Source organism: Corythoichthys intestinalis, chromosome 7, assembly GCF_030265065.1.
Source record: "Corythoichthys intestinalis isolate RoL2023-P3 chromosome 7, ASM3026506v1, whole genome shotgun sequence".
NCBI lineage: Eukaryota > Metazoa > Chordata > Actinopteri > Syngnathiformes > Syngnathidae > Corythoichthys > Corythoichthys intestinalis.
The window spans coordinates 59693598-59707253 of NC_080401.1; the positions used below are offsets into that span (position 1 = coordinate 59693598).

The following is a 13656-nucleotide window of genomic DNA, read 5'->3' on the forward strand; positions in this document are numbered from 1 at the left end:
TACGGCAATTACGTTGACGAACGTCCTTTTTCCCGAATACTGGAGGCCGACCAGGGTCAGCTCCATCTCTTCCTTCCAAAATAAAGACTTGAACCAGTCTAAAAGCCGGTTTATTAGTGCCAGCATCTTGGGAAGTCGGCGGTGCTTCGCCTCTTCCCTCCCTGTCAGATGATTGGTTGGGCTTTTCCAGCTCTGAAGGGGAGTGAGGGCAGGGAAGTCGGAGACGGCCAGGCTATTCGTTGTTGGTCACTTTCCGAATCGGGCCGAATGGTATCGTTACAAAACGGTGACAAACAAAAACGTAAAAAAAAATAAAAATTGACATTTTTGGAAAATCGGGAGATTTGGCTTTCTAATCGTGAGGCGTGAGCATTGGGGTCAAAATCGGGAGTCTCCCGACCAAATCGTGAAACTTAACAGGTCTGGAAACGTGCTCGAAAGGAGGAAAAAAGGCTGGCGACAAGGACTGCTAATTGCGACAGGTGCTCTTGCTCTCAACATAAATGCACATTTGCTGGAAAAGGCGAGGTCTCACCCGCTATCATTTTTAGATGAACTCTTTGGACGACAATATTTACATTTTAACTAACTTATTAATTTATGAATTATGTAAGTCTTTTTAACAAAAAGGCATGACAGCTAGTTTAACTTCACAGCAGCAGTATTTCGCATGAGCCCGAGGGTCGAAAGAGAACGCCACAAAGGCGAGATTGTTGAAATTATGAATTGAAAAAAAAAAAATAAAGCAAATGTAACACACAGAAGGGCTTGCTAAAATTTGTTTAAATATATTGTTCTACGTAAATTAGCCAGGGTAGCCCCACACATTTTTACCACACCAAATCTGGCCCCCTTTGCAAAAAGTTTGGACACCCCTGTTTAACTGATGATCCGTAGACGAGGCCAGCTTCTTTCACTTGGTACCAGCTAAATATTATTCAAAAAATAATGATGGTGGAAGAAAAAGAAACATCTTGAATTTGAAACTGTATGTTGTCGGCGATTAGGCTCTGTTGTAGAGAACCTTCCTAGCAAACCTAAGTAACTTTTTATGTAAAATGCTCCTAAATCGGCAAAACTTCTATCTTTAAATGATGAAACAAATTCAAAAGTAAGTGTGGTCTGAGCACTAACAGGCTGACCCCCCACTTCTTCAATCTCTGCAGCAATGCTGACAGCACTCCTGTAACGAGTCACATGACATTTTGGAGGGCAAATGACAAGCAATTTGGACATTTAGGGGTGTAAATATTTTCTATGGGTTGTACTCACTTTTGTTGCCAGGGTTTTAGATATTAATGGCTATATTTTGAGGTGAAAATAAATGAACTCTATTATATAAGCTGCACACAGACTACTTTCCATCGTGTCAAAGTGTCATTTTGTCAGTGTTGTCCCAGATATACCTAAATATCTGCAGAAATGCGAGGGGTGTACTCACTTTTTATGATACACTGTACACTTTTGAAGTGTTCCAGAAACCTTTCCTTGGGCTGGATAGTACAAAACTCTGCCCAAAAGTCAACAGCCTGAGGAATAAACGACTGGCTTAACAAAAGTGACCCTTGCAAATGAAAAGGGAATTGTTAATAAATGCCAATTGTTAAAAGAGTGTGTTAGTTTGTTGAATTTTCCTTCATTGTTAAACTTCAGTGTTGTTCAATGCTTCATTGTTAATTGTTAAAAGTGTATGTTAATATGTTGAATTTTCCTTTGTTGTTACACTTCAATGTTGTTTATTGCTTCCTTATTAATTGATTAAAGTGACGTGTTATTATATTTGATTTTCAGCATTGTTAGACTTCAATGTTGTGAAATGCTCCCATGACATTATTGTCATATGTGGCAATTATGCCCTGTTATTTGGCTTGAAACGTGCACAAATAAATGTTTACTGCTGTTTTACACATTGAAATCTGTTGATGTTTCTTCATGCCACCGTTTACTTAATTTTGGTCAGGTTATTGCGTGAATTAGACCCATAAAAATGATGGCAACAAAGTGACACTCAATATTATTGAGTAGATTAGTATAATAATATGAGTTGATATAACTTATTTTATTTATTTAATCCAAATCATTTTTATGCATATATTTAGCAAATGTGAATCAATTTCACCCATGTCATTAACGATGAAAACTCAATTTCTACTTGATCATCAATAAATATGAATCAGTTCCCCCCAGATATTTAGTAAATGTCAATTATTTTATTATTTTTAATCATCTGATTCTTAGTTAACACAAATCAGCTTTCCTTGTGAAATTAAGTAAGATTTACTAAATATTTTTTGGTGATATAACTCATGTGTTGTCTATTGCTACATCCAACTCATTTCAGCTATTGCTTTTATCAACATGTACTTAATTTTTTGGGTTTAAATTAAGTTCATGTATTCAATACTTTTTAATCAAAATTGTAACACTTAAAATCTATTCAATTATATTGAGTGTCACTTTGTTGCCAAAATTATTTGGAGTCGGTCAAATTTCGTAGAATGCACTCACCTGGAATCAAGCTCGAAAGAGAAACTATTCTTCTAATTGTTGACATAGCAGTGGTTGCTCAGTTGAGACAAATCAGGTGGGACCGGTTTGTTCTTTTTGAACCAATTATTTGGAAGAACGAGACCGTACTAATCACCTTCTGCACTGATTCTTTCTTAGGGAAGTTGGGGGGGGGGGGCAACCGAGTATGTTGTCCTGGGCCTCAGGAGCATAGGGGCCTCTGAATGACCCGTAATTTATTTGACTTTACATTCACATATTTCAACCACTAATTGTGCAAGTTTTCCCTCTTGAAAATATTAGAAAGGCCTGTAATTGTCAACATGGGTAAACCTCAACCATGAGAGACAGAATGTGGAAAAAACCCAGAAAATCACATTGTTTGATTTTTAAAGAATTTCTTTGCAAATCGTGGTGGAAAATAAGTATTTGGTCAATACCAAAACTTCATCTCATTACTTTGTTATGTACCCTTTGTTGGCAATAATGGACGCCTAACGTTTTCTGTAACTCTTCACAAGCTTTTCACACACTGTTGCTGTTTTTTTGGCCCATTCCTCCATGCATATCTCCTCCTGAGCAGTGATGTTTCGGGGCTGTCTTTGGGCAACACGGACTTTCAACTCCTTCCGCAGATTTTCTATGGGGTTGATATCTGGAGACTGGCTAGGCCACTCCAGGACCTTGAAATACTTCTTATGAAGCCACCCTGGCTGTGTGTTTGGGATCATTGTCATGCTGAAAGACCCAGCCACGTCTCATCTTCAATGCCCTCGCTGATGGACGGAGATTTTTACTCAAAATCTCTCGATACATGGCCCCATTCATTCTTTCCTTTACACAGATCAGTCGTCCTGGCCCTTTGCAGAAAAACAGCCCCAAAGCATGATGTTTCCACCCCCATGCTTCACAGTGGGTATGGTGTTCTTCGGATGCAATTCAGTATTCTTTCTCCTCCAAACACGAGAACCTGTGTTTCTACCAAAAAGTTTTATTTTGGTTTCCTCTGACCATAACACATTCTCCTAGTCCTCCTCTGGATCATCCAAATGCTCTCTAGCGAACCGCAGACGGGCTTGGACGTGTACTTTCTTCAGCAGGGGGACACGTCTGGCAGTGCAGGATTGGAGTCCCTGGTGGCGCATTGTGTTACTGATCGTAGCCTTCGTCACTATGGTCCCAGCTCTCTGTAGGTCATTCGCTAGGTCCCCCTGTGTGTTTCTGGGATTTTTGCTCACCGTTCTTGTTATCATTTTGACGCCACGGGGTGAGATCTTGCACGGAGCCCCAGATCGAGGGAGATTATCAGTGGTCTTGTATGTCTTCCATTTTCTAATAATTGCTCCCACAGTTGATTTCTTTACACCAAACGTTATACCTATTGCAGATTCAGTCTTCCCAGCCTGGTGCAGGTCTACAATTTTGTCTCTGGTGTCCTTCGACAGCTCTTTGGCCATAGTGGAGTTTGAAGTGTGACTGACTGAAGTTGTGGACAGGTGTCTTTTATACCGATAATGAGTTAAAACAGGTGCCATTAATACAGGTAAAGAGTGGAGTCTTGCTTGTATGTAGGTGACCAAATACTTCATTTTCCACTCTAATTTGGAAATAAATTCTTTAAAAATCAAACAATGTGATTTTTCCACATTCTGTCTCTCATGGTTGAGGTTTACCCATGTTGACAATTACAGGCCTCTCCAATCTTTTTAAGTAGGAGAACTTGCACAATTGGTGGTTGACTAAATACTTATTTGCCCCACTGTAAGTCACTATTTTGGGCAAAAAATGATATTGCTATTGATCCTGAAAATATAGGTGAGTATCCCTGCATTTGGTGATTTTTGCACATCTGGTGTAACATTTGAGAAATTCATAGCCATTTTATAAATTTTGTTATGTTAAAAAAATAATTGGGATTTTATTAGGGAACGACTTTGAAAATTTTGATGCTGCTCGTGGAGACTCACATATGCCTAAGGTAGGTGCCCGTTTTGGTTTTAGGTCGCTAGTAGCTTTGGTTTTGAAAATATTTGGATTTTTTGAAAATAGGCCTCCTACGAAGCAGCCCCGCGAGAGTGAAATCTATGGCACATCTTTTATCGTGTTGCAACATAATTAACGATGTACATTTAAAAAAGCAAATAAATAAATGACTCTCCTGCCTTTACATAGGAGGAACAACTTGATGAACTATTTATAGTCGTCATACGATCATGATGTCAAGATGTCACGAACCTGCTGTTTTCTGTCGTCGGCTACCTAACCGTTTGCAAAACCGGTTGTGGCTTGTTTTGACAGTTCTTCCCGGTTATTAATGTTCCTAAAATTGAAAGGGCTGAAAAGACAACAATATTCTGCCAGCAGTGCCACCCGGTAATGTCCCCGCCCACAGTCCACACACACAACACACAACACAGTCAAGTAAGACGTCAACGACAAAGGCAACCTACAAGTGGAACTTACTTTACAACTTACTTTTCCCCATATGCCAATCCGTCCTTGTTTTTCTTGTGGTACTGTAAATCCACACTTCTGAACAAATCCTGGACAAGGATGGTATTCTTGATCATAACATTATTATCATTATTAGTTTACCTCTCTGACTACTCACATACTCAAAACTATGCCTTTTTGTTGGACCAAAATTTTGAAAATGTAAAAGTCCTACATGCATACTTTAATGATCAGGGTCCAGTTCTCATATTTGTGGTACTGTTAATCCCCAGTTCTGAATAACTTCTGGCCTAAATTGGTGAATATTAGTTCTAGTGTACCTCCCGACTAATCAGACACTCAAAGTGATGCATTTTTACTGTACCGATATTACTATATTAATATATCTCTAATTGTTGTTTTCTTACTCATGTCAACCCCTAGCAAAAAGTACGGAATCACCAGTCTCGGACGAGCACTCACTCAGACCAAAAATAATGAATTAGTTCAAAAGTGCAACTCTTTCGCATTCAGAAACACTAAAAGAAATGAATATAAAACATTGTGGTGGTCAGTAAATGTTACTTTTATAGAGCAAGTGCAGGGAAATAGATATGAAATCACTCCATTCTGAAGAAAAAATATATGGAATCACTCCATTTTGAGTAGAAAATACAGACAATTTTCGTTCCTACTTGTCAGTCAGCAGTTAAAAACAGTGCAGTTATTACACCTTGGAGGGCTGCTGGGTTCACAAGAATCATGGCTCCAACAACGGAGATGTCTCTTGAGTGAGACCAAGGAGAGGATTATCAAACTTCTTGAAGAAGCTAACGCTACACGTACGGTTGCCAAAAATGTGGGCTGTTCAGTCAGCTGTATCAAAAAATCTGGACCAAGTACAACCAGTATGGCAAAGTTGTTAAAGTTACACATCCAAACACCATGACAAACAACTAAAGGCCATATGTCTTGAAAACAGAAGATGTACAACAAGACAAATAAAGAAAAAATGGGAGGAAGCTGGAGTCGAGGTATGTGACAGAACTGTTCAAAATGCCTAAAGGAAATGGGATTTTCATACAGGAAAGTTAAAAGAAACCATCATTGACACTTAAACAGAAAAGAACAAGACCGCAATGGGCTAAGGAGAGGCATCATGGACTGTGAATGACTGGATGAAGGTTATTTTCAATGATGAGTCAAGAAACTGCACTGGACAAGGTGATGATGTTGGAACTTTTGTTTGGTGCCGTTCCAGTGAGATTTACAAAGATGACTGCCTGAAGAAAACATCAAAATTCCCTCAGTCCTTGATGATACGGGGCTGCATGTCAGGCAAAGGCACTGGAGAGATGACTGTGGTCAAATCTTCAATTAATGCACAAGTTTACATTGAAATTTTAGACCGCTTTCTTATCCCTTCAATTGAAAATATGTCATTTTCCAAGATGACAATGCATCATGCCATAGAGCTAAAACTGTTAAAGCTTTCCTTGGAGAAAGACCCATCCAGTCAATGTCGTGGCCTGCAAATAGCCCAGATCTCAACCCTGTGGTGGAAATGGAAAAAATGGTCAACCTGCAAGGATGATCTGGCAACTGCAATCAAAGAGAGTTGGCACCAAATTGATGAAATCGCCCATCTAGTCCATGTCTCAGAGACAGCAAGCTGTCATAAAAGGCAGAGGTGGTGCAACTAAATACTAGAGATGTGTTTTGATTGTTATTTCTTTGTTTGTTTTCTCATGATTCCATATTTTTCCTCAGAACAAAGTGATTCTATATTTATTTACCTGCACTTGCTCTATAAAAGTAACATTTACTGACCACCACAATGTTTTTCTTCTTCTTCTTTCGTTCTTTATTTTTCCTTCGGGCATGACAAATCCTAACAAACATACAGCATTTATATGTGTTTGCAATAAATTCAACCCGAAAAGAAAAGGGCAGGCGGGAGAAGCCGAAGCTTATTGAATCCCGCCCCCAGTATACCATAGGACGCAGAAAATAATCGAATAACAATTTTTGACATTCAGATTGACTAGTGATTACAAGGTTTTTATTAACCATCCCCCTTGATTGTTCATTTTCCCAATAGTCCATCGTGGCGATGTGCTCGTTATGTTGATTAAATCCAGTAGACTAGTTCATAATTCAGAGGTTAGTTCATTCTGTTGATTCGATCCAGAAGATAGGGATTCATTCTTCATTTCCTTTAGTGTTTCTGAATGCTAAAGAGTTGCCCTTTTCAACTAGTTCATTATTTTTTCAAGCTTTTTATCTGAGTTTTGTTTTACATAATAATGTCGGAGTGAGTGTTCGTCCGAGATAGGTGATTCCATACTTTTTGCTAGGGGTTGTATTAGTCAAACAGGTTTTGATAGTGAAACCAGATTGACATGGTTACCATAATATAGTGTCTAACTTTCACAGCCTTCTGAACCTGGCTCAATCAGATGTTTGTTTGTGTGTCAATTTCTCCCGGAACACTACCCTGTCACAGTGTCGTGTTTTACCTGTCGTCATCATGGGTGGATCAGTTGAGCTGGCTCCACCCATTGAAAGAAATGAATATAAGGGTTTGTGAAACTAAACAGAGTGCAGTGCAAAATTCCTCACAACTGTACATTCTGCCGCGTTGTTTGCATTTGTCTACGGTGAAGAGACACGGGAGCGATTGGGAAAAGTGGTCCCTGGAAGCATCTTTTTAGCATCGCTGGCTGCGTTTCAGGTACCTTTTTATATTATATGTCTTGTGCCCGATTGTGCAACTTTGAACTGTGTGCCATCTCTCCAATTATGAAATCACAAGTTGCTGCTTTCTCATTAAGTTCCCTGCCTGGTTTTAGTAACAAAAAACGCTTTTGGTCAAGTACTGCGGTTCTCAAATTGGGTTGGTTTATAGCAACGCACGAGTGAGTCTATGCCTACGTTCATACTACAGGTCTTAATGCACGAATCCGATTTTTTCGTGTTTTTCCGACTCGAGTGAGGCATTAACTTGACGGTCTGAACGTGACAAGTCGCATAGAACGGGACCATTTCAAATCCGATCTGGGTCACTTTCGTATGTGGTCTAAATCCGATCTGGGCCACATTTTTCCAGACTGTCGTGGCGGTCTGTACTGTCCAGTCCCGCAAATCGGATTTCATGCAGCAATTACGTCATCAAATAGCGAGAGAGTCGTTACCGTAGCGATGCACCTGTGCGTTATTAGCGCCTAGCTTGCAGTGAACACGGCTTTTGAGGAAGGGCTGAGCTTGACAACAGTCATAAAAAATAAAAATGGGTTGAGGATAAGCCTGAGAATGCTCAGTTTTCTCTCTGTTCCAAGTGAGCAATATTTCAACATAGCCTCCACGGCCGAGAGTCGGGACAAACTGCCCGTATGTCTGTGTGACGTGCACGGACAGTGCGTGCATGCTATCGATCCATATAAACTTTGAATATAAGCCTAAACGGGGATTATTTATGTCTGCTATTTGTGTCCACCTTTTGAAAAGCAAAATATGATATCCCTGGAATGACGGATGACGTCTGTCATTTGTTTAGATCAGGTGTCAGCAACCTTTTTGGTGTGGCGTGCCACTTTCAAATTTTCTTGTCAATCAGTGTGCCACACCAAGATTAATGACGCACATCTGAATTTTTATATCCAACAGAGCTGTAATTTTACTCCAAAGAAAACAACATGAAGATACGTTGAAATCTTACAACTACCATTCTTTATCAAATAACTAAAAAAATGAATGTATATTGTAGAAAATATCAAAACTTGAGCATCATCTTATGTAAACATATCACACACACACAACCCAGCAAGAAAACGGGAACAAGCGTTATTCTCAGTGCAGGTCTCTCACAGTACAGAGCGGGCTGTTTTAACCTTCAAAGTCAGAACAGGCGACTACTTTGTCTTGTTCACTAACAGTGAATTCTATGCACAATTTTAGATTTTATATAACAAATACAAAAGATGCCTACCTTAATGTGATCCCTGGCCCAGTCTTCCATGAATTTTCATGTTTTGTCTCATAGTGGCGTTTGACACTTGTTGTGTGACACACACACACACACACACACAACGCTCTTGAGGCATAATGCACAGAGCTAGCGGAAGTAACCAGTTGTTACCGACAGTATGACCGGCTTACTAGTTAAGGGTGAGAAAAAGAGAGGCAGCGAAACAAGGTGTTGAGAGAGAGAGTTGTGCGAAGAGCGCCGTGAAAAGTGGCTGTGTATCATGATGGTTTTAGTTTTATTAATAAAAGTCTCCAGCAAAATGCCATGCAACGTGTCACTGCGTTTTTATACACATCACCACCTCTCTGAAGTAAGCACCAGGCGAATCGACGACAACAAGCCACGTTAATCGCCTGTCTACTACACACTACGGTGCAGAATTGAAACCACTGCAATTACCAAAAAGTGCAATTGGTAACACAGTGTACTTCCGCCAGCTCTCTGATTGGTCGGCTTCGTGACATGTTAGTAGCGTGGGCTGAATTAAACGCGCAGAGAAAAAAATCCGACAAGCGCAGGAGTCGAGAAATAGAGGAAGAGCTGGAGGTGTGCTCAAAATCCATTATTGCTCGCATATAACGCCACAGGCAGAGTGGGTGAGAGGGGCGGTCCCCTAAAGCCCCTAAATAACAGGGCGCGCAACTGAAAATGCCTTGATTTCCGGTAAAAAGGCGCATTGTAAATGGGCTCGCTTCCGCTATCCAAGCAGCTAAACATGAAAAGGTTCACACGCCGGATGTTTTCAGTAATCCTTTATGTCTCTCTTTCCTTTTTTGTGAGACTAAAACAATGAAAAAATACATGCAATCAGCAACAATGCTGCAAATAACAAAAATGCCATCCATATATGCAAACACAATTAGCCTGTATTCAGTAGTTCTTAATTAGAAATATCAAACACATTTCCCCACAAACATGCAACCTAAAGACAATATAAAGAGTGAAATTCTCAATTTGACAACAAAATACTCACAGACGTTGCTCTAACAAACACAAATGCCACAGAAGTTGTGAGAGTGGAGCTGCCATGTAACAAACACACTGAATCACATTTGAAGAACTTCCTATTTGCATTTTTCTTTTACTGTTTTAGAACCAATAAATAAAACGGCCACAAGATGGGGCGCTTCAGCAACTGATAAAGATACAACTGACAATAAACATAACACGCATTTTTTTTTTTTTTTTTTTTTTGCCATGCGCTCGCGTGTCACTGGTTAACCCTTCGCGTGCCAGTGCTGACACGCGTGTCATAGGTTGCCGACCCCTGGTTTAGATGGTTCTGCGCATGCGGGTCTTCTTGCTTAGCGCGTGTCGGACTGCGAATTAGTGCGCATGCGTAATACTTGAACGGTCTCAATGGATAAAGGCAGTCTGAACGGACACGCCAAAAAAACGGATATGACAAAAAATAGGATTCGTGCATTAAGACCTGTAGTATGAACGTAGCCTATGTCTCTGTCACACACAACTTAGCCACTTTGCTTAGCTTACTTCTACGGTACTTTTGAAACAGGTCTCAAATTACTGCGGCAATTCTTTCTCCAGCATAAATGTTTTTAGGTCCACACAATGGGCTGTCAAGCTAAGCACGGAAAGTTGGGAGACTCTCTAGGGTGCCTCTCCAGCTTTTCTAAAACATGCCTGGTTACTTTAATTTTGAGTGCAGGGATAGTCCTATCGCTAATGTATTTGCGACTTGAGACCTGACATTAAAAAAGCCGGAATCCCAGACCTTCAACGTAGGCAAGGGGCGGCTTACAGAAAATACAGTCATTTCGGTGCTTTTATTTCCCGAGCATCTGTCTTGCTGCTTCACTCTTGGCGTCCCACTGCTCCTTCCTACGAGGTGAACTGACCAGGGTTTGTCGCTGCGGTCCATCCCCCTTTCTCTTGCTAGATTGCTGCTGTTGCAGCCTCAAACTCTTTGTGTTTGTTCACGTTTCATCTTCAAATGTTTTATCAGGTTCGAGGTATTGGAACTGGCCAATTTAACGCCACTTCTTAAAACTTTCAGGCCGCAAATCTTGCATGCAGCCATTGTATTTTTTCTCCTGGTTTGTTTTTCCTACATATGAAAAAGCTGCCCCGGCATTGGTTAAGAGCGGCTATTGGCCCGGTTGCATTGGTCTGGAGCAAGTCAGTAGCGATAGCTGCTTGGCATTCAAAGTGCTCACGCGCCCCCCCGCCGATACGGTATCAGTGCGACATAAGTATATACAGACCCGTGCGGTCTGTAGGGTGAGCTAGGCAAATGCTAAGGGCATCGCAGTGTCCAAAAGGGTGTCAAGAAAAAAAATGTTTAAATAATATTTGATGAGACAGGAATTAAAAAAATGTACACGACAATAAAACAAAAAGAACGTCTTTAGATAATAATGAAATCATTGTTGTAGTGCGCCCTCTGCCTGTTTCCTGTGATTACCCTGGAAACCCCCGTTTACAGACGTCAAACCAACACAAAGAAATTAGACTAAAAAAATCATTAGTTGCCACCAAACACAAACATGGTCATCCAATTTAATTGCGATTAATCTATACATTGATTAGCACGATTAAACTTTTTTAAAGGTCAGATTCAAACATGTCACTGATTTACTTGAGTCAAAAACAACACAAAGAAATTATCCCAAAAAAACATGAAGCCGTTGGCTGCCATTGACGGCGATAGACGTCCAATTTTATGAATTACGATTAAATATACATCGATTAATGCGATTAAACAGTTTTAATAACGTCAGATTTAAACCTGTTATAGATTCCCTTAAATCGAATCAACACAAAGAAATTATGCTAACAAAACATGAAGTTGTTGGCTGCTATTGACGGGGATAGTCATCCAATTTAATGAATTGCGATTAATCTATATATAGATTAATGCGATGTAACTGTTGTTATAACGTCAGATTCAAATATGTAACAGATTTACTTGAGTCAAAGCAACACCAAGAAATCATACTAGCCAAAAAAAAAAAAGAGGTCATTGGCTGCTGTTGACGGCAAGAAACGTCCAATTTAATTACTTGCGATTAATCTATTCATAGATTAATGCTGTTTTCATAATGTCAGATTGTAGTCTTGGCTTGACTTGAGTCAAACCCACATTAAAAAAATAAATGAACTCTCTCACTGCCAATGAGGGGATAGTCGTCCAATTTAATGAATTGCGATTAATCTATCCATAGATGAATGCAATTTAAGTCTTATCACGTCAGATTTATACCTGTTACAGATTTCCTTGAATCGAATAGACACAAAGAAATTGGATTTCGAAAACTGAACTCATGGGCTGCTGCCAATGACAAGGATTGACGTCCAATATATTTAATTACGATTAATCCATAGATTAATGCGATTAAGCTGATGCATTTGTACGTCTAGAGTTAAAAAGTCAGTTTTCCCGCTCTCAGTCCAGATTTGAACTTTTGCCGGAATTGATTTTTTCGGATTGATTCCCAAAAGATGGGCTATCGTTTACAAATTACGCCATTGGCGGTCACAGTCCCCGCCCGCCCACCTCGTCAGCCTTCCCCCGGTTAAAGTTTGTGTTTGTTTTCTCCCCATCGGCGTCCATAAAGTGCGGCGCCGGTCGCTCCGTTTCGTACCGGTGTTCGGCCATTCCTTACTACGCGGCGAAACGTTCTACACAATGCTCAGGGCGCTTGCGCATGCATCCACACGCATGCGCACATCGGTTAGAAGCGGCGAGTACTCACTATTTTTGTTTTTATTTAGTTATTTAGAACCTTTTCACTGCCTCAAAGATACTTTTTGCATGTATTACCCTCTCATACTTTTAACCATTGTGTTTTTTTGTGTTAGCTTTGAAGCAGTTGACCACATTAGTCACGTAGCGTATTTAAACCGTCCTTATTTGATATAACCAGTAGTTTAAGTATTTTCTGCAGGCATTTTTTTAGTACGTTATTCCTGTATGCATCTAAACAAAACAAGCTTAGAGCGCACGGTAGTACTTTAGGTGTCAAATTCGACTAATGTAGGACGTTTCGCCGATATTTTGGCAGAACACCGGTCCCGCCCTCGTGATGGCGACTCACCTGCTTGCCGCTCTGCTGTGCTGCGCTACGGCTCTCCTGGTGGCGGCCACTTCCCCCCTGTGACATGCGTCGATGACGCAGGGGCGGCGGCGACTATCTTGGCCGTGCAACACATCAACGAGCATCACAAGCACGGCTACAAGTTCAAGCTGGACGAAGCCCAAGCCAGCAACTTTCAACAGGTTAGCTTGGCTAGCTAGCAAGCTGTATAATGCTTTCATTCAAAGGACGTATTTTCTTTTACTATGCAAAATTACAGCCAATTAATAACAGGCGTCCAATCCAATCACTTCCTGTCAATTTTGGGACATTTATGGGTTACTTGCTGTTGATTTTGGGTCACTTGTTGTTTTGGGGCATTTCTAGGTCACTTCCTGTCAATTTCAGGTCACTTCCTGTTGATATGGGGTCACTTTTTTTCATTTGGGAGCATTTCCAGGTCATTCCCTGTCAATTTGAGGTCACTTCCTGTTGATTTTGGGTCATTTCCTGTTGATTTTTGGTCACTTGTTGTTTTGGGGCATTTCTAGGTCACTTCCTGTCAATTTGAGGTCACTTCCTGTTGATATGGGGTCACTTTTTTTCATTTGGTAGCATTTCCAGGTCATTCCCTGTCAATTTTAGGTCACT

At 40.4% G+C, this 13656-nt stretch overlaps 1 protein-coding gene across 1 annotated transcript in view; it reads left to right on the forward strand.

Annotated features, from left to right (window-relative positions):
- LOC130918408 (alpha-2-HS-glycoprotein-like) overlaps nucleotides 1-13656 on the forward strand; it is a 42396-nt gene that overhangs the window by 10088 nt on the left and 18652 nt on the right. Inside the window, exons 2-3 of the mRNA XM_057840089.1 lie at nucleotides 7608-7675; nucleotides 12994-13208. Of these exons, the coding sequence (XP_057696072.1) occupies nucleotides 7608-7675; nucleotides 12994-13208 (283 nt within the window). The remainder of the gene's footprint in view (nucleotides 1-7607; nucleotides 7676-12993; nucleotides 13209-13656) is intronic.